This window comes from Microtus oregoni, unplaced genomic scaffold, assembly GCF_018167655.1.
Source record: "Microtus oregoni isolate MIOR12 unplaced genomic scaffold, Mior012 000010F_ref0000083, whole genome shotgun sequence".
Taxonomy (NCBI): domain Eukaryota; kingdom Metazoa; phylum Chordata; class Mammalia; order Rodentia; family Cricetidae; genus Microtus; species Microtus oregoni.
Window position 1 is genome coordinate 26,687,625 of NW_024543069.1, and position 25,832 is coordinate 26,713,456.

The 25,832-nt window shown below is 40.2% G+C and overlaps 1 protein-coding gene across 1 annotated transcript in view; it reads left to right on the forward strand.

The window, feature by feature from the left end:
- Window positions 1–141: 141 nt before the first annotated feature.
- Window positions 142–25,832, forward strand: part of Slc7a11 (solute carrier family 7 member 11) — a 67,304-nt gene continuing 41,613 nt past the window's right edge. Inside the window, exons 1-5 of the mRNA XM_041659352.1 lie at window positions 142–483; window positions 4,669–4,795; window positions 8,197–8,312; window positions 16,261–16,386; window positions 20,826–20,925. Of these exons, the coding sequence (XP_041515286.1) occupies window positions 207–483; window positions 4,669–4,795; window positions 8,197–8,312; window positions 16,261–16,386; window positions 20,826–20,925 (746 nt within the window). The 5' untranslated portion in view covers window positions 142–206. The remainder of the gene's footprint in view (window positions 484–4,668; window positions 4,796–8,196; window positions 8,313–16,260; window positions 16,387–20,825; window positions 20,926–25,832) is intronic.

Consider the following 25,832-nt stretch of genomic DNA (forward strand, 5'->3'; position numbering starts at 1 on the left):
GGCAAGGGAGTAATTAGATCGCCACGAAGGCTCTTACACACCTCTGTGTTTTCACCTGTGGACATCACAGTGCCGAGCCAGTCAGTGAAAGCAAAGAGGAAGCAGGGACCAGTCACATCTAGAGAAACCAAAGTTGAAAGTTTGTTTGTGTTTTTTTTTTTTCTTTTTCTTTTTTCTTCACTCCCCTCCCCTGGTGTGACACTATCATGGTCAGAAAGCCAGTTGTGGCCACCATCTCCAAAGGAGGTTACCTGCCTGGCAATGTGAGTGGGAGGCTGCCCTCCATGGGGGACCAAGAGCCACCTGGGCAGGAGAAGGTGGTTCTGAAAAAGAAGATCACTTTGTTGAGGGGGGTCTCCATCATCATCGGCACTGTCATCGGATCGGGCATCTTCATCTCCCCCAAGGGCATACTCCAGAGCACGGGCAGCGTGGGCATGTCCCTGGTTTTCTGGTCGGCCTGTGGAGTACTGTCACTTTTTGGTGAGTGTGTTTCTTCTCTGGGGGGTGTGGCTGTGGGGCTCTCCAGGAGAGCAAAGGGTTATTTCTGAGGAGGAAATGAATGGCGAATATTACCGGAAATATTATGAATTTTTGTTGTTGTTGTTCAGGTATGTGCACTACCCAAACACACTGCTGTTGGCATAGACTGAATCCTCTTGGATTCTTTCCTTCAGGCTACACTCCTTTCTTTTCCTGTCTGAGACAGACTTCTCTGACTTTTCTCTGGTGTGAGGAGGGCAAAAACTAACTTTGATGACCCAGAAAGCCGAGCAAGCTTTCTCTGCGGAGTCTGTGAGGCAGGCATGCTTAGGGCGCTGTGGCAGCTGGCTCTCTGGCTGAAACACCTGTGAGGTGCAGCCCGCATGGCCTATTTACATGCAGAACTGGATGTTCAGAACACTGGCACAGACGTTTTATTAGCTTAACAAATGGGTGGTTCTCTTTGCCTTTTTGATACTTTTAATTCATAGACTTGTTCATTCCTAATATTATGCTTTCAAAAGTCCTTGGAAAGATAGGTGTTTGTTGTGACTCAGTCTCTTGAATGGCAATGACTTGAACTTCTTCCCCCCCCCCTTTTTAATAGCTTTAAATGAGAAAAGTTCTCATAATTTCTCAGCATGAGCCTCCAGGCTTCACTGGATGTGTCTTCCCTGCTTTGCCTGGATCTGTTTTCTTCATCTGTGATTTACTCCGTCTCTAGGGAAACATAATTTCTCTACCCGTTCACTGGCTATTATTTTTTTTTCTCTTCAAAAGTTCTGTTTCTTTGATTGGTTTGAGGCTTAATACTGTAGAGGAAATAATTGACTTTTGATCAGGAGGGCGAATCAGCAGAAAACTCCCCGAGTTCATTGTAAAGGTGACAGAAAGTGGTGAATGGTCAATTTATTTGATTTGATTTATACTTTGGTCCCAAAGTAGCTCATACTTTTAAGTTATTCTGTTAACCTGTTACTCTGGGACCAAGTTACTCTGGGACTGAGTGCTAACTTGGGCTCCACTCATTCTTTCTGCTAAGGTCTTATGATATTTTAAATCGCTGTTTGGGGAGAGCTACTTACAGAGGGAACCCAAATATCTGTTTTTAGGATGGAGGCATTTCAATTACTTTTAAAAGTAGACTTCCTATAGAAAGATCTATGGCTCAATTAAGAACCTGGAAACCTTGGTGACATCATTTATGTGACTAGATTATGCCTTATGAAATGTTTGGTGACAGCTGTGTGTGGTCCCTTTCCAGTTCTCTTCATTCTTTGCAGTAATACAGTTGTCCCAATCTCCAGCAGGATCCTTACATTATTAATATTAAAGTGGTTCTGGCATATGCAGGCCCAGAGAAACAAAGAGAAACTCAATTGTTGATCTTAAATGACAGCGTCCCCTCAGGCTTTCAGCGCCTTCCAGTACTTGATATATTTAGAATAAATCAATATCTAATCAGAGAAACTACAACCAGTTTCTTGGACTTTGCAGACTTTCATATAGGCATCTCCCATTGTGCGAGTTGATTTCCACACACAATCAATGGTTATTCAGACACGGTAAAATGAATTACTTTGAAGGCTGGGCTAGTTGACTTGCACAGTAAAAATATGCTTGTGTATATTAGTCTGCCATCTTTAGAGGAAACTCAGGAAACAGTAGAGAACACCTGAGCGGGTACTGTGAGCTGAAGTGGATGTTTGGGCACTGACTTCAGAGATGAACTCTTACATTGTTTCCACTTCAATTACTGGGAGCTTTTTGGTGATAAAGTCTTTACAAGTAGGAAACAAGTGAGATACAAAAAGAGAGCTCTTCTCCTTGAAGCTCTAGAACCCAGGGAATACAAATCAAGAATGTGGACTAGGAGAGCCCCCAACACTGGGTTCAGCATGTGATTTTTTTTTTAACCTTCCAGTAAGAGGTGATAAGAATTTGTCATTCAATTAATTCCTTGAGATATTTTAGCACTTATAAAATGAAGTTTGTGTAGAATGATTTCTGTCTAGCTCAAAGCAAATGTGTAGAGTGATCCCTAGGCTATATGTTGCCCATGAAGTTCCCACTGACTAGTGCTCTGAATATGTTGGGGGACAAAGTCACCCTCTCTAAGGGGAGCAACATCTGTATTTGGTTTACTACTTTTTGAGCACTGAGGTCAACACATGGACTTTTATAGCCTGCTTTGAACTTCTTTTCATCTGGGCACATAGTTATGGAGTTTGAGACCTTTAAATGAAAATTCCATTCTCCAAGAACTCAATTTAAACCCGGGGCAAAGTGTACAGAGGTCTGGGTATTGATTCCCTCACAGTAAATTCCAAGGCGCTCAAGACTCTTTCCAATGACTAGGTTATATTGGTTGCTTTTCTGGACAACCTACCAACATGGTAATGACTTTTTCAAAAGAAGCTTACTGTAGCTAGTTAACCTTTAGTTCCAAATTAGTGAACTACTCTAAAATTCTTAAATAATGACATGCAGACTCAACACTTTAGCATCCCTGGGCATTAAGAAACGCCAGAACTGCTTGGAGTGTTCTTTGGGGTGGAGTCTGGACTCTGAGAATAAGTCGAGGGTGTGGTCTTAAAGTCTTTCCTGATTCCTTTCCTCTTTAAAATAATTCTCCAAGTGACTCTGAGATAATGCTATGTGTGGGAACCAGGTAAGGTCACACTCAAACCTCACTACATTTCCAAATTATATTTATTTTGGGCGTTCTATAGGAGACACTACTGATCAGGAATTACTTTCCACATGGAATGTCATTAGGTTCCTGGGCAGAACTCTGTTACCTTTGAGCACTAAGCAATGTATTCAGTGCTTTTTATATTTTTTTGGCTCAAATTAGAATTTATTTTTTTTGTCCTTTGTAATTGACTATGAGTTAGTTGGTAAGTATTGTGTTTTTGTGTGTTGTTCACAGAATCAGGCCTACCTGTGCTATGCTTTACAATCTTAATATGCACAAGTCTTTTATGAGATGAAATGCATTTTTTTCACCTCAAAGGGGATGAAAATTAGTATTTGAGGAGTTAAAATAGCTTCTCCAGTCTCATCTGAGTATTGTTTGTACCCATAACTTAATTTATAATTGATTTTACATTTCATATGTGACTATACATATGGAATCTCATTGTAAAAGCAGTTGTCCTTTCAACTTCCTGTATGTACATCTTGAAAACATCCACAATAACCATTTGCAGGAACCAAGCAACTGAATCAAGATTCAATTTGCTGAAAAATCAATTAACGGAAATCTCACAAGGTGTGCGGTCCATTCTGGTCCAAAGAACAGATAACCCATATTTTGATGTGCCACAGAAACATTGTTTATTTACAATTTTTTAAATGCCATAATTAGGTCAGTTTGAGTGCATAGCTTGTCTTAGCATGAAGTGGTGTTGTTATTCATAGAATAGGTCAGTATCATTGACATCTGCCTTGTCTTTTGCCTTTGTCCTCTGGTTTCTGACCACAAATTCTCAACCATGTTTGTAGTCAACCATTTTGAACAAAATTCTTTTCCTTACATTTATTTTCAGTTCATTTTATTTCGTTTTTATGTGTATGGCTATTTTGCCTATGTGCGTATATATGTACAATGTACATGCTTGGTGCTGGAGGAGGCCAGAGGAGGGCATTTCATCACCTGGACCTAGAGACACAGATAGTTGTGAGTCACCATGTGGATGCTGAGAATAGAGTTTGGGTCTTCTGGAAGAGCAGTCAGTGCTCATAAGTGCTGAGCCATCTTTCCAGTCCTTGGCTTTTCCTTCTTCCTTCCTTCCTTCCTTCCTTCCTTCCTTCCTTCCTTCCCTCCCTCCCTCCCTCCCTCCCCTCCCTCCCTCCCTCCCTCCCTCCCTTCCTCCCTTCCTTCCTTCTTCCTTCTTTCCCTCCCTCCTTCTCTCCCTTCTCTTTCTTTCTTTCTTTCTTTCTCTCTTTCTTTTTTTTTTCTTCTTCCTTCCTTCTTTTTTTTTTTATTACCACGAGGCAGGTCTCAATTGTGAGGAAGTTAAAAGAGAAACTCGGTGGGTCTTGGTTATGAGATGATGATTGTTCTCGTGAAGGACGTCATTCTGACCAAAAGAATGTAACCCAAATGCTGCTGTGTGATTCGGTCACAAGACTGCTTGGTTATGCGTCAAATTCATAACTTTTTATTATAACCTTTCGCAGGAGCCTTGTCCTATGCTGAATTGGGGACGAGCATAAAGAAATCTGGTGGCCATTACACATACATTCTGGAGGTCTTCGGCCCTTTACTAGCTTTTGTCCGAGTCTGGGTGGAACTGCTCATAATACGGTAAGGATGTGGCAACGATTCAGGGAGAATAACCCTATTCATTTCATCGCTTTTCAGGTTCATCTCTACTACTTTTAACTAATGACAAATATGTGTCATGTGACTTTGTTGGAAGCACGAAGACCCTAAGGCATAAAAACAGTTTTCTTTAAACTTCAAATTTAATTCATGGGAAAGGTATTTATTAGAGAGGAGGTGAATCTTCAAAATCCCCCCTGACACCCTGGCCCTTTGACTGACCAGACAGAGTTTAATGTGCCAGCATTCTGAGTTTTTTCTTATTGTTGATGATGTCATCAGGCCATTTATCTTTACTTTTGTGACTAAGGAACATCTGTGCCAAACAACTGAGTGTATTATCAAGTCTTACGCTTCACGAAAAGTAAGAACAAGATCGAGTTTACACAGCCCGAGTGATTCATTTCCTCACATTAAACACACAAGCAATCTGCAGTTGCGAAAGTCTTTTGATTGTACGGCTGTAAGACTCAGTCCCCCTTCCTTGTTCTCCTGGCACGGAATAGCGCCAAGTCACTCTGAACAGCAAATTTCCTTCAGCATTGTGGGGAGTCTGTGATGTTATGTGTGTGGCTTGTGTCACAGGTGCTTTGTGCTAACTCCTCCACAGGATGTGACTTGCACTTTCTGATGGCAGAATTCAGTAGGGATCCTCAGGGGACTTTGCTCACCCTGTAAACCTATGGCCCGCAGGGCTGACATCTCAGGTGAGTTTTCATTCTGCTCTTAACACACGTGACAAAGGCAGAGCTCTTACGTGTTCATTAGCAGGAGTGATTGTTATGGCGTTAATGACAAACTACAGAGTAGGGCACACTTCATTGGTAATGACAGTTCTTTGTTGCTTAGAAATTGCTAGAATTAAATGAAGATAAAAGAGCGTCCTTTCTGTTTCCCCAAGGTCTCTTATCTGGGATGTAATTCTGTATACTTATATGAGTCATGTACTCTTCAAAGTTTATCCTTACACACCTTTTAATTTTTTTTAAAAAGAGAAAACAGTTTTTGGTTCATCCCTAGCTTATGACATTTCTTTCATCTCTTAATCCTTCTGAAAAACGAAAGTAGCCTCTGCAGCCCACTAACATTGAACTCATCACCCTGTCTTTCATTTACTACGTTAGCTACCAATGTTGCATTAGGCAGTCTTACACCTTTATGACTTTCCCACCATTTACATCAGCTGCCTGTGAATCCTGGCTATGAATCCTTTCTTAACAAGCGTCAGGAAGTCCAAGATTATGTTATTTTGAGTGTAACATGCTCAGCACTGAAATAAGAACATTTAGAATGCTGGCCTGTCAGGCTGTTGGGCCTCCCAGCCTGATGTCCTTCGACTTCACTGCATCTTCATCCATGCGCTTGCTGTGTAACTTTATCTAATTGCTCAGTGTTGCCGTGGGTACGATCACTCCATTCGCAGTGGACAGATATGGTGCTGGTTCGTTAATTTATTCTTTCCACAAATTGCTGCAAATGGCAAATGGCAAGATAAAGAGATCTAAATTGGAATGAACCACAGTTCCTGCTCCTAAATAGGTGATAATCAGATGTTGCTTTAGTTGTGAAACAACTGCTTTAGTGTGTGTGTGTGTGTGTGTGTGTGTGTGTGTAGTCCAACTACCGGAATAAATTCTGGAAGCTCTTAGATACATTTGTATTCCCCTTTTTCACACTGGACTCGTGCTGCTGGGGTAATTTTTCAAACAGACGAAATAACAAATGACATGAAGAAGGACATGGTTCCCTCAGTACATAAATGCTTCTCTTCTAATAGTAATACTCATAACATATAAATAGTAATATCTGTGATCTCTAATGTTAAAGTTATACTAGAGAATTAAGTCTGTACTGCTAGAAATAATCTGCAAAATGAATCCAGGCACACTCACCCGACAGAACACAATGGGGACTTTAAAGTTAGGTTCACTCATTTACAAAATATTCAGTGACTACTGTGTGACAGTCACTGCGCTGGAATAAAGTTCTGATTAGCAATGGACACAGTCTTGTTCTGATAGAACTCAAAGTCAAGAGTTTCAACCTGGGAGTCACAAGAAGTAGAATAGAAACCCTACTGTGAGCCGGGCGATGGTGGCGCACGCCTTTAATCCCAGTACTCGGGAGGCAGAGGCAGGCGGATCTCTCTGAGTTCGAGACCAGCCTGGTCTACAGAGCTAGTTCCAGGACAGGCTCCAAAGCCACAGAGAAACCCTGTCTTGAAAAAACAAAAAACAACAAACAAAAAACAACAACAACAACAAAAAAACGAAACCCTACTGTGATATGCAGGGTGGAAGGGACAGGTTTGGCGTTGTGTAAGAGGACACTTGGACAGATCTGACCCAGACGGAGGGTTGAGGACACTTCTCTGGACCAAGACTGAACCCAGATAGTACAAAAAGCAGCTATTTGATGCTGATTATGCACACAGAACAATCAAGTTGCCCTACACGTTCCACTCATGGCAGGAGCAAAGGTAGTTATTTGAAAAGGCTCTGAACGGAAGTGATTCACATCTTGATTCTGGGAAGAAGGCAAGGGAAGAGGCAGGAGAAGTTTAGACTGAGTATATGGGCAAGACCTGACCAAGGCCTAAGTATGTTTTAAGGATACTGAAATGTCATGCAAATGAAAGACTTATAAATGATAAAAAAAAACAACTAAGAACAGCATCCGCCTTGGAGAAGGGAGAGAAGAACATTACAATGTTTGTGGTGGTGACTGGAAATAGGGAGGAGACCAAGGTTGGAGACAGATAATGGTGGCTGTTTTCTGGTAATCCAGGGATCAAGCCTGGATATTAGGTAACCACAAGAAGGAAGAGAAGCAGAAAGGGGCTCTTACTTGAGCAATTCTGTGATTTCCTTGTGTGTGGCAACAATATGTACGCATATTGAAGATGAAATGGAATATTCATTTTTCCCTTTGAAGAACTAGAGAGCGATGACTTATTGTCTGGTTTCTGTCTCCTCAGGCTGGGATTTTGTCTGCTTATTCTGTGGTTCTCTCTCTATACATATTCTTAAGAAGTTAAGAATATTTTCTTGACTTTGGGATTTCTTTTGAACTAGAAAATTAAGAGTCAACACTCAAGATTTAGACATATTTTGGCAATGAACACCTACAAGTGCTGATTTTCAAAAAGACTTTTAGAAATTAACCATTTCTGGAGTAGACAGTATTTCCTTTGGAAAGTATGGTGACTTAATAAAAGACCAAGTTCTAAGCATAATAGACGTCTGTGTTAGATACATAACTACACATAACAGTCTGTGTAGATAGGTTCCACATGTTAGGTAGTAAGACCTGAAGATAAAAATGTTTTAGTGAAACTGATACTCATTGCTGCCTGTAGTTAACCTACATATATTCCTTCTTAGCCCCGGAGCTACGGCTGTGATATCCTTGGCCTTTGGACGCTACATTCTGGAACCGTTTTTTGTTCAATGTGAAATCCCTGAACTTGCAATCAAGCTCGTAACAGCTGTGGGCATCAGTGAGTATTGTAGCTGTAACCGAAAATAAAAAACAACATAACCAAGTGATTGGAGGCAAATTTCTTTAGCGTTTTTTTTTTTTTTTTTGCATAGTATCCCCAAAATTGGGTTCTTTGTGCTTAACGTTTCAAATGGGTGTCAGGAACTAGAGGCAGAAACACAGGATTCGAAGTGGCCTCTGCTGTTATAATGTATGCCAACTGTTTACTGCATCAACAGATGTGGGAGATGATCTTCAAAAGCAGACAAATAAAAACTTCTTCTGCAATGAAATATTAAACGGACAGTGAATCGGGAGACTCTTAGAGATGAAGAACTATTCTGAGGGGTGGTTTTTGAACTGGAAATTACCCTATGCCAGTGCTATGTGAAATCATTACTCATGAATGATTCTGGGGTTATGCTTATATGTCGGGTGTGTATGTTGTGTTTGTATTGTTTCTGGTGATATTGACTGTCACCCTCAGGGTTATTTTTTCTCAGCCTATTTTTGGCCATGATAAGAATTTTCTCTCAAGTTTTGATAGTTAGTAGCCCTTCTCAGCTAGAAGATTGTTTATGGGCTACAAATTAGGAAGTTGTTCATTTTTTTTAAATCAATGGGTATAGGCATTTAGAAATTGCAGAAAGAAATGAAATGAAAAGAGAAACATGCACAAAAATCAGTTAGCCATCCAGAGCCAAATCTGACGGTCCTTTCCTGTAACATTCTAGAAAGTCATGGAGAGAAGTTGCTGATTGAATCGTTGTTTTCTGAATTTTTAAGATCGTAGTTGACTAAGCTGAAAAACCCAGAGAACAGAACACAGGAGTAGCTGAGTTGCACACTCAGGGAAAACTGTTTAGAGGGTCGCTCCCTCCACAGTGGCTAAGTAGAATAACACAAAGCTCAATGCACTTGTGACAGCAGACTCCCTAAGGGCTAGTCAGTAACAGAGTGTGAGTGATCCTATGTAAAAAACATCTCTGGGATGATATACATGGATTTCTCAACAAAACAGCTTATTCCTAAACACACAGTTGTTCCGTGACATCTCTGGGATGATATACATGGATTTCTCAACAAACAGCTTACTCCTAAACACACAGTTGTTCCGTGACATCTCTGGAAAGACAAAGAAAATGACTGAAAAGTATACGTTTTGGAATTCTCCGAATTAAGATGTAGCTGCCTATGACAGTCTTCCCTTTATAGACACCATAGATAGAAAACCTAGGAACCATTGACCTCACTGCTCTGCACCTCAGTATTGTCTCCGGATGCTTATGCCTGTGTTGTGGGGGCCGTGAAGACATAGCAATATGTAGAGTATTTGTGATGACTCCTGCAGCTTATTAAGAATGCAGGACAAGCACTGAGTAGTTCTACTTTTGTGGAGAAATGTCACTGGAATTCCCCTGGGACCAGGGGCCTCTACAATGCTATGTTCTCAGCTCCTCAACAGCACTTAGGTTGCCTGTTTGTGCTCCAGAGGTATCTGTTAACTGATTGACTTTATGAGAAGAGCTCTAAGGTTTTTTTTTTTGTTGTTGTTGTTGTTGTTTTAAATTTGGCAGAAATACCTGTAGTTTGTGACCTGTTAAACCTAAGTTTTAGCAAGTTTCAGTTCTGAGGATGATTAGTGGAGAGAAACAGTTTGCTAGACAAGATATTAGATCTGGCACCGTGATCTTTTAGGGGTGAATCATCTTACACAGTGGTTGTAATTACTATAGACCAACGACTTGGATCTAGAACAAAGTGTTCTGGTTTCTTGGTTATGTGATCTTGGTCTATTAAACATATTTATGCTTTTGTTTCATTGATTGATAAAATGCCTGTGAAATAACAATGTATCTTGATTGACTATAGAAATGTAAAATTTTATCAGAGACTAAAGATTGAAGTGTTCCTTACACATGGAAGGTTCTTGATGACTCTGATGTTGCACTAAAGGGTTAGACTAACAGCCATTTTTCCATCTATCGTATTCTCTTTCCCTGAATGAGACCGAATCCCATCACAGTTGTTTCATGAAGACTGAGAAGAGAAAGGATCTCAAGGAAAATATCTTAAAGAACTCTTTAGACTATTATTAATACGTGTTATTAATTTAAAAACAGAAGCAGAAATCTTAAAGTAAATCCTGATGGACAAATATTTACAGATCCACAACGTTTTCGTGCTTTGGCCATGAAATTAGATAAATAGTGCTGATGTGTTTGTATTTTTATAAGTCTAAATGTCTCTGTTATGAATTCCAACTTTGCTAACCTTTTTTAAAGGCGACTTTCATATTGTAGGGAATTTAAAATTTCAAACTTCTCCCCCAAATTAAAAACAATTGCAAGAAAGGATCAGCAAGCTCTGCTTGGGCTCCTGTATTTGTAGTAGAGTTTGGTAGAGGAATCAGTCACTAGAGAAGAGCCTGATGGGTTGATGGAACCTCGATATTTCACTTTATTTTTGTCACTAGCTATAGTATTAGTTTGTCAATTGTGACATAAACTACAGATGCTGATCAGGGACAAGTTCTTAAACTCAAAAGTACTGAAAGAAAAACCAGAATTTTCTCTTGAGTCTGCAGGAAGTAATTTAAGTCAATGACTTAATTGGAAAAGTCAAACTGCCTTTAAGAGGAATTTAGCTTTTAATGGAGCAACAGGGGGTGGAAACAAAAATAAAGAGTAATTTACCTGGGGCAAATCTTTCAAATACTTTATTTTTCAAAGTGAATATAGGTGATGTTCTGCCTGATATAGGGGGAAGGTTGAGGAGATGAAGAAAATGGAGTTTAATTGCACGAATTACTTCCTGAGTTCCTAGCGGGAAATGAGGAATTTAAATCTCTAGTTAAGTATAGAAAAAGGTCAAACTTCAAAAGAGTTTCAACTTTTGTGAAATTTTAACCATCATTTGCAAAATAATAGCAGAGCAAGGGAGGGATTTATCTAAATGCTAATTTACCCACATTTTCTTCAAAGTACCCCATTTCCAGCAAATAATGAAGATGAGATGCTTGTGTTTATACAAAATGCCGTCCATTTTTACAAAAATGTTAGGCATGTTGAAGTGTAAGTGGAAAATCTTGTAAATTCACTTTGACTTTTATGTCCATAAATCCGATTCTGACATGATGAACGACTTTCTGTGGAAGATCACAATTTCCACTTCTCTCATAGTCTGAAGGAACAGGCATGTTTATTCAGGATTTAAAATATTGAGCCTATCCCTCTGGTAGCTAAAGCTGGACCTAAAGAAGCATATTCTCATGTGGAATAATATTACAGTACCACTTTCTTCTTATGCTGTGAGTTGTACTCACGTCTACCCTACCACATCTCTAAGTCTCGCATGCTTTGCGTGTTTGCTTCATAGATAAGAGTCATGTTGTATAGCTCAAACCTTGTGAATGTAATTGGGGTGGGCAAGAAAATGGCATTTGTCTGTCATTGTGAATCATAGCTAAGGGCTGAGAAGATGGTTCAGTAGGTAAAATGTCTGCTAAGCAAGCATGAAGACCTGAATTTCATCCCCAGCCTGTAATTCCAGGACTGAAGAATTAAGAGACTGAACAGCTTCCAGGGCTAATTCAGTGAGCGCGACTTCAATGAGAGATTCTATCTCCACAATAGAGTAGAGAGCTAGGTCAACATCTGTCTCTGGCCTCTTAATGTATATACGCATGTGCCTACCTTGTGGTCACACTCAGGCGGACACACGAGGACATGTACACACAGAGAAAGACACAATCAAACCAGCTAATGCTACACATATGTTATGACGATTTCTGTTTTCCTGGCACCTTCAGATTGTATTGAAAATATATGACTAGCCTGTGTTGACAATCCAGTCACAGTGCGTGTCTGTGGATCTCTTTAAATCTGAAGCCTAGGTATCCTTGCTCATCTTCTCCATGAGCTAAATTACAACCCAATACAGCTGACCTTTCAGTAGATATGCACAGCAAGATATACATATACTAAGGAACAACAGCCATATCTTTCAGGAGGATGATATGCAAAGTGTGGACGCAAAGTGCCCTGAGATCCTAAGACAGACAGGAACCCTTCCAGAGAACCACGAGAAAGAGAGGCAGAAGTTGTAAAAACAAAACAAAACAAAAAACTGGTTGTATCAGTGAGCTCACAGATATCTTCTGAGCAATTTCCTCATTGTGTCACCTGTGAACTCGTGGTAAAGGCTTCAGCTCAGGAGTTTGCCAACCTGCCTTCTAATCTTATCTTAACACGTACTGCCTATTTATGAAGACAATCAAATTAAACAGAAGCCAGAGTTTCACCTGCTCATAAGAAATACACAACTGATACTCGCAGCCATGTCGTAGAGATGTGAAGATTGACAAACACTACCCATGGAAGTCTTTGCACCATCTCTGATAAAAGATACTAGTTTACATTTCTGTGCTGCTGGCTCTGTTTATTCCCAACAGTGAGATCATAGATACAGAGTTGGCCGTCTGCGGTCTAAAGGTACTTTCTGAGATCCGTGCATCCGGGAAATGGATGCTGAGAGATAAAGGAACCCAGCAGCTGCTGCAGGAAACAGTGGAGGCACCCACTTCATCTCATCATGTAGCATTCATATATAGCATCTGTATGTGTTAGCAGTTTAGCATGGAGTGCTCCAAAGGCGGAAGCCCGAAAGAATATGGCTTTGAGAGACAACAATCTGTAACCTCTCTTTTCAAAATGAAAGACAGAGGCGAGTGATGGAGTGTGCTGGAAGAAATACTTGCTAGTCCTTCAATCAGAGCGCCAGCCCCTAAGATTTCCCTAAACATCCTTTTTAAATACAACTCCTTTCAAAAATGGGTTCCTTATCTCTAAGATTTATGGATATAGCTTTTTCTGCTACATTTTGATTTCTAGGAAACTGCATCATAAATAAGTAAATAACGGCCATGTGTTGCTTGCTGAATTTTCGTTTTGGTAAAAATCTGAAATAAGCCCCCCCCCCCCCCCCAAATTTCCTCATGTGTGAAATTAACTGTTACTTTAAGGGAGTAAAACCCAGGCCAGAGTATTGGCTCAGACTTGTTTTCTTATACAATATGCGTAGATGGCGTGCATTTCAAAGGCAGATGTGGTTAACTTCAGAAACTCAGCCCACTGCTGTGTTTACTGAATCCCAAATCCCTACTCAATACTGTTGGATACATAGCACATGCAGCCTTAAATCCTGCTGTGTAACACAGGATGAAACAGTGGTTATAGCAGCCCGAGAGCCTCTTCTGGCTGCCCCATAGGTGGCCTTGTCCCTTACTAGACTGTACCTCCAGGTCATTGAGGGGCACCTCCTGGAAGATGATGTAGCTACCGATGAGTACAATGTTAGCTGCTCAGATAAAGCCGACCTTGGAGGAAAGCTTGAGGGACGTCAATCTTTTAAGAATTCTTTCCTCAGCTAAGGGGAAGGAAGCAAGGTGAAAGGATCAATTCCTGGTGATTGATTTGTGTCTTCCATTTGTTTGGGGAAAGTTTAGAAAATAGAAAATAATGTCCCAGATCCTCATTGGTTTTTGTATTTCAATGAACATAAAGTATTTAAGAGGCAGCGGACCTTCTTTTCCCAAATGTGCATGTGATCAGGTGTTCTTCAAATGAGAATATTTCTTCTTGCCCAGTGTGTCCACATCTTCATTTCCCTCTTTTTCTCCTTTTCTCTTTCTCCCAGGGCATCTTTTTTATTTAGGACCACCTGAGAAAGGCAAGCACAGGGCTCCTTTGTTGCTGGGGACAACCAAGGACAAGTTTTTTTTTTTCCACCTTCATGTCAAAGTTGGACCCCCTTCTCATGTGATGAGCCATTAATTACACAAGGTTGACATAAGGAAATAGATACTCATTCAATATGAAAAAAGCAGGATTGCCTTTCATTGTTTTTGATATGTCACTTCTCTGTACGTATTAGAGACAGATAAATTATTTTATTTTTAATCATTCCTGATGAAATAATGCCTTTGATCACTGACAGTGGATCTATTTATTCCCTCAAATATTCAGCTTCAAAAATAGCTTAAATATGATGCCCCCTACCTGAGGCCCTTTTGACCATTTGCTGTCATTATTACTTTGAAATACTACATTACTACACCCCGTTTCACTTTCAGTGGACTCTTCTGAGCCCCCTGAATTTGTCTTTTTCTCAGTAAGACTTAATTCACTACTTCATTTACTCATTAAAATGTCTACCCTTACTCTAGGGATATGTTTTGCAAAGCAAATTGTATTAATTTAGTATGTATAGTGTGGTAGTAATCTGCCTATACCATGTGAACCGTTTCCTAGTGAAAGTCTGTTCGTCTTTCTTTTACCTCACCCCCATCACCTCTTTAGCTTTGGTTGTGTATGCACATTTATGTACATAGTTTGCTCGTTCTTTTCTCCACAAAATTTGTTGAAATGTTGCTGTAAACTAAATTTCAAGTTTGAAAATTTTTGATGTTTTGTCATCTTTAGATACTTGATATTATTTTTATAAATAATCCTCAGACATCCTGTTTTCCGGTCTCTGACTTTGTCATCTCCCCGTGCACACATCAATGGCTCTTTACCCTATTCTGTGGGTCAGTAGCTGCTATCAACACCTTTGCATGTAATACTTAATTGATTGGATGCTGATTTTAGATAGCTGCCCAAAACCATTGAAAGAATGTGCATTAATTAGGTTCTATTTGGGTATAGATTGTTTTAATTTTCCCATTAGTCATTGTGTATTGCTAATACTGCAGCAATTTCTAATTAGGGAACTGAGGAAATGATTATTTTATATAAGGGAAGCATGTTAACAACTCCTGACTGTACACATTCCAATTTGAATGGTAAGAATTTTGGTAGTGTTTTTTTTTTTTTTAAATTCCTGAGAAATAATTCCATTCATTTTTAAAATCTTTGCTAAGGGAGAATATACCTTTACAAAAAAAGAAAAAAGGTTTATTGATGAAAAACATATGTGTCCAGAATGAAATGGCTGCCAACTGCTTTCGGCTGCACTGTGCCTACTACCTTTTTTGCAATAACATAAAGTTGAAATTCACTGTGTAGAGTAGCCCTAGACTTTCCATCAGATAAGAAAAGGAAAATCTAGAACATCACTATTAAAACTGTTCCTTAACATTTTTGATAACCCAGTTTACTCATTCATTCATTTATTCATACAACAAAAATATGTTAGCTATCTACCAGGGCCAGGGATAGAGCTGATTGCTGGCAGTGTCTGAATGAACAGCCATTGTTCTGTCCTTGGTGTGGACAGGGGTGGCTTCTTGGGAAACTGTCAACATTATCATTAAGAAGAAGAAAGTCTCCTGGCTTCAGACCCACTGTGCATCCTACGTTGAAAAAATCCCCCAAAATTTTTTTGATCAAATAGTCAACACTTGTAGGGTAGTTAAAGCTCACCCCTCATTATCTATTTGGACAGCAGGGAGGAAGTTCAACAAGAGTACTGATGGGGCTGGTCCTGATGTTGAAGAACAAGACCTGATACATAGCACTTCTTACCCTTTCCTGAGTCAAAGTCAGCATTCTCATGACCTGATGGAAGACTCAGGATGAAATTCCACCTTCTCATGGCCCACTGGATGACCTCAGGATGAAATGCAACGCTACCATGATGCACGGGATAACTTTAGAGTGAAGATATTTTATTCTTCATTACTTTATTGTTATCACATGGCAATGTAAAAGCGCAAAAACCAAAACAGGTTCTCTGACTGTGCAGGAGTTTTATCTAAACTTTTCAGGCTTGAATGTATATCAAGGAAGTGTTTTAATAGAGGAGAGACTAGATCTGGTGCAGAGCCTGCGATTCTGAACTTCCTAGGTTCTGGTAGTTCATGCCAGCACTCCAGGCTTATAGATCACATTTCTACTGTCAAGGACCTGAGACATCCATGTGCTCATGGGGGTTCGCCTTTTGTGACATTGTCCATTTGTTTGCAGCTGTGGTGATGGTCCTAAATAGCATGAGTGTCAGCTGGAGCGCCCGGATCCAGATTTTCCTAACCTTTTGCAAGCTCACAGCGATTCTGATAATTATAGTCCCCGGAGTGATACAGCTAATTAAAGGTATGGACTGAAAAGTAAATGCGTTTTAAACTGCGTCTCTGCTTCTGGTCTCTTCCAACACTGGCTTTCTCTTGTCTAGCAGAATCCTTAATTAGTCTTCGCTTGTGGAACTTAAACTCTGTACTGTCAACTAATTGATTTGAAAGGCTGCACGGAGGGTAAGTTAGTATTTATAGCTGGATGGCAGCCAGAGGATTAAGAGTAGACCAAGCAACAAAAATAAAGGGGTCGGAGAATTCTTTTGGTATAAATTAAAATTGCTTGGAACGAAAACCCAAAGAGAAAAAAAAAAAAAAACCCACCTCCCTCCCCCAAAAAACACAGGAAAAAAAAAAAGAATAAAAAAAAAAAGAATTTGCTTTATCGCTTTAAGTGCAGATCAACATACCCTTTGTTTGCATTGTAGAACTTTGCAAAAATGGCAACAAATATATTTCTGGAACATGATGGAAGATGACCAATAATTATTTTCTCATTTGTATTTCCTTGTTCTGAGATGCGTGTCCACAGAAGAGCAGTGAGGCTTAGGACTGACATCTCTAAAAACAAGATCCTATGTGACAAAAAAAAAAAAAAAAAAAAAAAGGGGGTTGCAAAATTTAGGATTTTTTTCAAACTTATTTATTTATTTTCTTATTTTTTATTTATTTATTTATTTATTTATTTATTTATTTATTTATTTTTGTTTTTTCGAGACAGGGTTTCTCTGTGGCTTTGGAGCCTGTCCTGGAACTAGCTCTGTAGACCAGGCTGGTCTCGAACTCACAGAGATACGCCAGCCTCTGCCTCCCGAGTGCTGGGATTAAAGGCGTGCGCCACCACCACCCGGCCTTATTTTTTGAAAAAGAAAACAAACTATCTTTTTTCATTTTACATTCCAGTTCCAGTTCCTACTACCTCCCCTCCTCCCATTCTCTCCACCTATCCACCCCATCCACTCCTCACAGAGGGCAAGGCACATTGCTTTGGGGAAGGTCCAAGGCCCTCCCTACTATATCTAGGCTGAGCAAGGTATCCATGCAAAGAGAACAGGTTCCAAAAACAGCCAGTCCAAGCAGTAGGGATTAAATCCTGGGAGCATAGGGTAGGAGGAGTAAGGAGGATGGAAGGGGAAGACAAGGGGAGAAGGGAATCGGGGAGGAGAACTTGAGGGAACAGTATAGTAGAGATGGAGGAAGAACAGAGATGAGAGCAAGGAAAGAGATATTTTGATTGAGGGAGCCATTATGGGGCTAGCAAGAAACCTGGCACTAGAGATATTCCCAGGAATCCACAAAGATGACCCCAGCTAAGACCCTAAGCAGTAGAGGAGAGAGTGCCAGAACTGGCCTTGCCCTGTAAGACTGATGAATATCTTAAATATCACCATAGAACCTTCATCCAGCAACTGATGGAAACAAAACTTAATTCTTATTATTACATTATTTTCTCTGTAAATTTGTATTTCTGAAGAAATGAGGCAACTTCTGGATTTATTTGTCATGAAACTTCCTACTTAATAAGATAAGAATTTGAGGAACGCTATCACGGAGTTAGGGTTGGCCTAGTAATGATGGTATGTACATTTGCTTAGATTAGGTGGAGATGACTGAAAGAGAAAAAGAGTCTGAATCAGTAAATAGCAAGAGATGATTAGAGCAAATCAATGGGAAAGACGTGATGTATCATGTGGGCATGTTAAGTATTGTCTACATTCCAAAGAAAGGAAGTTACAGAGAAATTTAATGAGCCTGCAGGAGGAATTGCCACAACACACAAGGAAGCGGCAAAGTTCAGCTAAAATCATTGCCATCGGTGGAGGCACCGAACACCAAGAACTTGCTCACTCTAGCTGGGAGAGGGAACTGTTCTTGTCCATTTAACCAGCCTGGTGGGCGATCTCAGAATCCTGCCCGGAAAATGCTTTCATCGAATCCCAAAACTTCAGCCCCAGAGTAAACACAATGAATCCTTTGAACAGCAGGGCTGGTGTGGGAGAAGATGTGGGCTCGTGGTCCCAGTTCTCCACGGTCTCTGTGGAGCTGGCCAGCTCACAACCACTATGAATGGAGGCAAAATGGTCCACACTCCGGGTGCTTTCATCTCCTGAGCTGACTTTCTAGTCTTCTGCAGAGAGCCTTTCAGATTCTGGAAAGCAGACGAAGGAAGAGTCCCTAGGCCTTCTACATATAGCTGATTTCTGGGTTTTCCTTTTTGGTGTAATGCCAGGAATGACAGGTAGTTACACTCTGCAGTTGGCTCTGACCCCTCATTTATGTATGTGTAAAAAGTGGGGCATGCTTAGCAATTGCTACGGCATTGCCATTTCCTTGAGTACAGAGGCCAGATGAAACTCCTGAGTCTTTCCTGCCTGTTACAATACAGTGATATTTTAATTATTGCTATAGCATCCAGAACATAGGCCCGCACTAATTCTTGCTTCTCCCACACCAGAGAAATTCCCCGAGGATGTTACTGCATTGAAGCATATTTTAGGACTTTGGAGACCAGACATATTTTCCTACGAAATTTTATGAAATTGAGATTTTAGAATTCGTATCCCAGTTATTTAGTTTTTCCACATTTCTGAGACCCCAGGAAGAAAAAGATCACTGATAAGTGTGGTGTATTTATTTCTACTCGAACCAGATTCTGAAAGTAGCCTGGACATTCACTTATGAGGCCTGGAGCTTCCCTTTGAATGCCGCTTTCATCTTCCCAAGGCCTGTGTTTTGCATCCAAAACATTCCCGAAGTTCAGAAACAATGTGCCTGGTTGCAAAACTCTCGAAGAGGCTCATTCAAAGAACTGTGGCCCAGTCTTTACAGTTTAGATATTTCCTCTCATTAATTACTAATTGCCAAACTCTGAAAAATATTCTCTTCTTAGGCTAAGGAGACCACAGACCATAAACGAATACCCAACAGATATTTCTTTCTTTTAAAAAATATTTTATTTGTAATTGTGTGTGTACATGTTTGTGTGTCTACAAATGTTCATGTACACATGAGCACAAGTGCCTGCAAAGGCCAGACGAGGGCATCAGATGCCCTGAAGCCAGAGCAGCAGGTGACTGTGACCACCTGTTGTGGATGCTGGGCACTCAGATCCTCTACAAGAGTAGCACATGCTTTTAGGAGCTGAGCAACTTCTTAAGTCCCGACAGATGTTTGTTTTTCTTCTTCCGAATCTCACTCAGTGTGTACAATTTCCTTCTATTAAGGCACGGAAATATTTCAGTAAAATGGGTATTTCTGATTTACCCTGTCAAGTTTTCATAAAACTACATTTAGAAGTTGGTTGCTTTGAGAAAAATATCACACTTCGTGTCACACAAACTTGTTCATCTTGGCCCCCATACTCACATTCTGTCACTATGAATTCTCGGTCTCATGATGTGAGCATTAGCTGATATTTGACTTACAAGAGAATGTTGTATATATATCGTCCACCTTCTGCCCTCATGGCCCCCTTTTGTTACTTATTAAAAGTCATTTTTTAAGCAGGATCATTTACTATCTAAATAATACCATTTGCTGTTTTTCTTTGGGGGTGCTGGATGCCACAGATACTTTTTGGTACTAATTTTGAATCTGTACTTACTAACCCAAATCTGATTTTTTTTAAATCTCTTAAACTACCCAAAAGATTAAAAGAAAAAGGTACTTACTGTTCACAAAATAGGGGGAGAAAGTCTCCATGTTGATGCCAAAATTGGTAAAACATGGTTTGGGGTTTGGTATAGTTTCTTATTCGTTTTTCTAGAAGAAAATGGTGGCTTGGACCAAAACAATATCAATAAGTTATTTCTATAAAGAAAGCCCTTTGGGTAGAATGGCTTATCACAGTTAGTTATACTATGCTGCTGGGAACAGACACTCTTATGTGACTGGGAAGGGCTATGCTGCAGGGAACCTTTATATGAATAAGCTTTGTTGGTTTTGATGATGGATTTTGTCTGCAGCCTTCCCTACTTTAGAAGGCAGGTGTGTCGAATAAACAGACTTTGGGGATAAAGGCCGGAGGCTAAGTGATGTGATGTAGGAGACAGTGCAGGCATTTCTTGATGTCTGCTTACTCAAGATTTCTTCTTTTCTACCACGACACATTGTTATCTTCTAAGAATTTTGCCAAATCCTCAAAACTTTAATTTAATGGAAGATGCTTTAGTCAGTTGTCATGGTTAAAACAGAGGACACTCAAGCAAGGGAAATGGAGTTACCTATTTAAGTGCCCCATTAAATCCAGTTGGTCACATGCAAAAAAACTTAAAAATGGTCTAGATGACAAGTATGTATTTGAGATTTCTGTTCTACCTTGGGTGTGATATTAATAGATAGAGTTGGCCATGAACAGAGAGTCAGAAGAGGGTAGTTCATCTCCCAACTGTGTATAGGGTTGTAATAAATAATAACCAAATTCTTTGCAAAGCTCTAAAAATCCTTGTATTCTAATTCCAGGGCACACACAGCACTTTGAAAATGCATTTTCAGGAAGAGATACAAATCTGATGGGGTTGCCCTTGGCCTTTTATTATGGGATGTATGCATATGCTGGTTGGTAAGTTGATATCTCCAGATACTTTATTAAATTATTTCACTTGTCTTTTCTCTTGTTAATCTGTCTGTTATCATAGGAGTGTCAGCTTTGACCCTAGTGATGAGTGATGAAACCATCAGACATTTCCTCCCAACTAGGTTTTCATTATATCATGTGCACAGTGATTATTTAGTCAAAGTTTCAAATAACATGGGATTCTCACAAGTGAAGACCTAAAAGGTCAGGAAAAATATTTTTTATGACCAAAGGACATAATGCAATGGTAACAAACTGGAGGGAGAGTGAGGCGTGTTTGTTTAGATTCTCTTTGACTTCTTTGTATAACATTTCCTCTCTCAACCAAGACTCTTAGGATGTATTATGAGACAAGATGGAGCAGAGAACTGTGCAGCTGCTTTCTGCGGAAAGTCAGGAGCAAGAGAAAGACAGAGTTCTAGGTTTTACTATTGGCTTTGCGGAGAGAGGTTTCTAGTTTCTATGAGCATTTAGGGAACACAGATTCTAGCTTCTGCAGCTTACTCTGGGAGGGAAGAAAGAGAAGCATGAAGAAAAGATAAGAGAATACTAGAAAGAGATTCTTCTTCAGCAGTCCTTCCAATTTCCTTTAGTGTGGCAAAGCCTTTAACTTACGGTGTCATTTTATGAGACCCCAGACAGTCAAGGTTGCTATTAGATTTAGTTCAGTGGCAGAAAAACGAACAAACAGATGCTGGGTTTTAGCAGCCAGTATGCATTACTTCTAATTATTCATCAGTGAGGACGAGACAGTGCCATGGGAACTCAGGGTTAGTACCTGCCCTGTCAAAAGGCTTTGGTGCAAGCGCACCAAGGATATTTATAGACAGCAGTTAATGATTTTTTTTTTTTGTCTACCCTATCACGAGGAAGAAACAATTCAGATGTAGAGATGAGATGGTCTCAGAAGATCAAAATGGTTTGTTATGATAAAGACAGGGAAGGAGAAATCACAATAATGAAGTCAGCTGGTCAAATATGTGGCATATTCAAGGGCCCAGACACATTTCATTACAATGTTTCCAGTAGCTGAAAGCACAAACAGGAAGCAGAGACGCTTGGCAGCATGATGCCATGGATGTGCTTACGTCCTTCACGCCTGTCTGCTGTGTTTCCCCCACCCTGGGGCAGCAGTGTTCTGTTGAGTTCCGTGAGTCACAGTGACCAAATGTCCAAAAGGAACCTCCTGCGACTAAATTTTATTGACCTTGAAAGCTTTAGTTAAAATGACTATTTCCAGAAACCCCACTAGGTACAACAATATTGTCAAAACACTAGAATCATTGCAGGAAGATTAATTTTCGTAGTTTTGGAGTAAATAATTGTAATGGTTCTTTTTTCCATATTTATAAAACAGGTAGTTAAAGATGTGATAACCCTGATTGCTTTTCGGGCTGAGGGGCGGGGGACTTAATTAGGGGAGAGGGAGGGAAATGGGAGGCGGTGGCTGGGAAGAGACAGAAATCTTTAATAAATAAATAAATTAAAAAAAAAAGATGTGATAACACTCTCTGAACCTAAGCATACCAAAAGGAAACTTTGCTATCTCAAAAATTATGTAAATATGTATCTAACATGAATACAATTTTCTCTTCTTTCTGCCTCCTTTTTTATTATTATTTTTGTTTTTGTATCTTACCTTTTAGGGAATATACAAATGCATTCCAAAATAAATAGCATATGTACTCTAGTAATCTCAGAAATTGTGAAAATATGGCATTAGAAGCCAATCAGCAGAGTATAGCTACATAGGTTTAGCATAGCTTTGAAGTGAAATGTGTTTGAAGGTTGTTAGGTTATAGCATAAGAAGATCAGTGTAAACTATTTGTATACCCGAAGAAGATTTTTTGCAGCCATTGTGTGCACGCTTTAGTGTCGAATCCCAGTGGTTTTGAAGTCTTTTCACTTTTGTTCAAAGCACAATGTGGTGCTAAGCAGAGAAAAGAACCGAGTGTGATCACAGTGTTAGAAGCAAAATCAACTCTTCTATGTCTTTTGAGCCTGGTTCAGGGCTCCATGCCCTGGGGCAGCAGCCAAGCCACAGCGAGGGTCCCTGGGAGCCCCAGAGCAAAGTAGGAGAGGGAACAAGAGCTTTCAGCTCCAGCTGGGTGCTGGGAGCCTGTTGTACTCTGTCAAGAATGTGGGATGTGGTGATCTTCACAAGGCAGGTTTGATTAATTCTGTTGAATGGAGTTTCTTTTTCCTGTGAGCACCATGCATCTGTTCCCACGGAATATTAAAACATTTTTACCCTCACTCCACCACCACCCGGCACTGAATATTCAGGTCACCTGCTTCATGTACCGCCAATTTTCTCCACTTCTGAGGTTTTTGAGGGGCGGTTGATTTTTCTCTGGAAAAAAAAGAGTCTTTTCATCTTGACTTATCTTACTAATATTGTATTTTACTGATGCCAAGTCCAAAGTGCCACTGTTTTCACCTATGATGGGGGTTTACAGGAAATTTGATTTATACTTTGTCCCCCCTGAATAATTCTTGTGCCTTCACCCAAGCTTGAAGAGCCAAGAACCATCAATTGTGTGTGTGCGTGTGTTCTTGAGGGTTCAGTCACAGTATTGGAAAGTAAGTCTACAATTGTAAATGAGAGGTTATGTGATCCAAGTGGCTTAGCCAGAGGATGACAGGGAACGATTTAGCTTTATAGGTTGTTGTAATGGTTTAATGGTGCTTTGTGAAGAGGGGGAATGATCTGGTTATTAATCTATGGCCCCCAGTCTCAGAAAACAGAAGTGGAAAAGAGTCTGTGGGTTTGGCACTCCAGAGGTACAGATGTTATTTCCATGTAAATGGATCAAAGTGGGGTCTGAAATGGGTCTCAAAGACAGGAGCATTGTAAGAACAATCTTTGCTATTAGAATTTCTACATATTATTTATTTATTTTGGTTTTTCTATACAGGGTTTCTCAGTGTTGCTAGGCTTGGCTGTTCTAGGACTCACTCTGTAGACCAGGCTGGCCTCAAACTCACAGAGATCTGCTTGCCTCTGCCTCCCTAGTGCTGGGATTAAAGGTGTGCACCACCGCTGACCAGTGAATTTCTCCCATCTTTTGACATATGATTGCAAAACTGGTTTGCACACTTATCAATTAGGACTGCAAATGGCTACCACTCCCTGCATTGCTGTAGAACAGTATTTGACTAAGGAGAGAGAGAGAGAGAGAGAGAGAGAGAGAGAGAGAGAGAGAGAGAAACCAAATGTGGAGGCTTTGTAGTGAGACAGAAGCAAAGTAGTTATAGTCAGGAGTTGCAAGTCAGGCTGCTACCTATTTGGATGGGCAGCATGCTAGCTCTCTGTTGTCCTGGATACCTTGCTCTAAGAGCAGTCACCTCCAGCTGTTAGGCTGAATAGGAAAAAGATACCACCAACCCTTGGGGACCATGAGCGGAGTGAAGTTTTGGATCTAAGGAGCACAAAACCTATCCAGAATGATAAAAAATCCCGTCACTGAAACATGATTAGGGGAAAAGAAATCATTAACTCAGTCAGGTCACGGAGTCGGGTCAGAACAACTTTCCCATTATTGCCAATGTCCGTATTCAGAGAAATACATCTGCCAGTCCGCCTGTGGCCTTGGGGAAGTCAACCAATTTCATTCCTGTATCTGGGTCCAAAGCTAAGCCCAGCGTGGTGAGATTTTTCTCCTCTCTTTTCACTGTGTGATAGAAAATTGGTTTTCAGTGTCTTTTGTTGCCTTCTTTAATCAGATCCTCAATGGATTTAGTCTCCCCGAAGCACAGGGCACGGTTATTGTATACCTTTGTATCAGATCTCACCTCGAGAATCTGCTTCCTTAAAGACTCATGTACAAGGCTGGGTGCTGCAGTGCAGGGTCAACAGTGTAGTTTGTGCCCAGTCCTAGCAAACCCGGGACAATAGACTTTGTAAGTATTCTCCAGGGCCTTGAGATATAAACCAGGGGAAATGGACTACCGTGGCCCATACTGTGAGCAGACAGATATCAAGGTATACGTCCCCCAGTGCGTGGACCCCTGCACTCAAGTGATTGCTGTCCTCCTCTTCCCTACATGCTACACTTAACCACTTTCCTTTTCTCTGTTCCCTAGAGTCATGGAAAAATATTTGAAGTCACATTCTTTTTCACAAATAGTTCCCTTCTTTTCTTAAGATTATTGCGGGGGAAAAAAACAGTTGATCAACTATTAATAAACAACTGGCTATCTCAGACATGCAAAACCCGGCTCTATTCCTTAATTCATGTGATTTGTTCAGTTTGGGGTGTTATTTATATATTTGCTTATTGATTTGCATTTGTTTCCCCTACCTCCTGTTGCCTCAGGCTTATAATGCACTTGTCAAATCTGTCTCAAACAGCACATTCCACAGAACTATCTTTGCTACACTCAATGCAGGAATAGTAGCTCATCCACACTTATAATTCTTCCAGCCAGTCTTGCATTACATGGGGAAAGATGGAGTGTGCACATAGTAAGGATCTCACTGGCTGTCACTTTCCCTATACTAACAATGTTGCATGCATTCTGCTACACATGCACTCTGCTGTTCCTAGAAATTTAACTTTCTAGTTGTTAAAAAGTATCATTAGTTTTATATGTGTGTATGTGTGCCCTTTTATATCACCCTTATTGCTACCTTCTCTTCAGTCAATGTATTTCTAATACTGATTTGTTGAAGCTGTCATTAAGTCTGTAGCCATCCTGTTCTTGAACCTCAACCGACTAGTGAATTCAGATAGGATTGTTGCAAGTATGGGACAAAACCCACTTCCTCATCTTTCTTGTACTCTGTGAGGTGCTTTAAGCATGTGGCAGGCGATGGGCTAATATTCTGGGTGTTTTTAGAGAGAAGAGAATTTGACTTTCAGACCTGTAATCCCGTGAGTCATGTAAG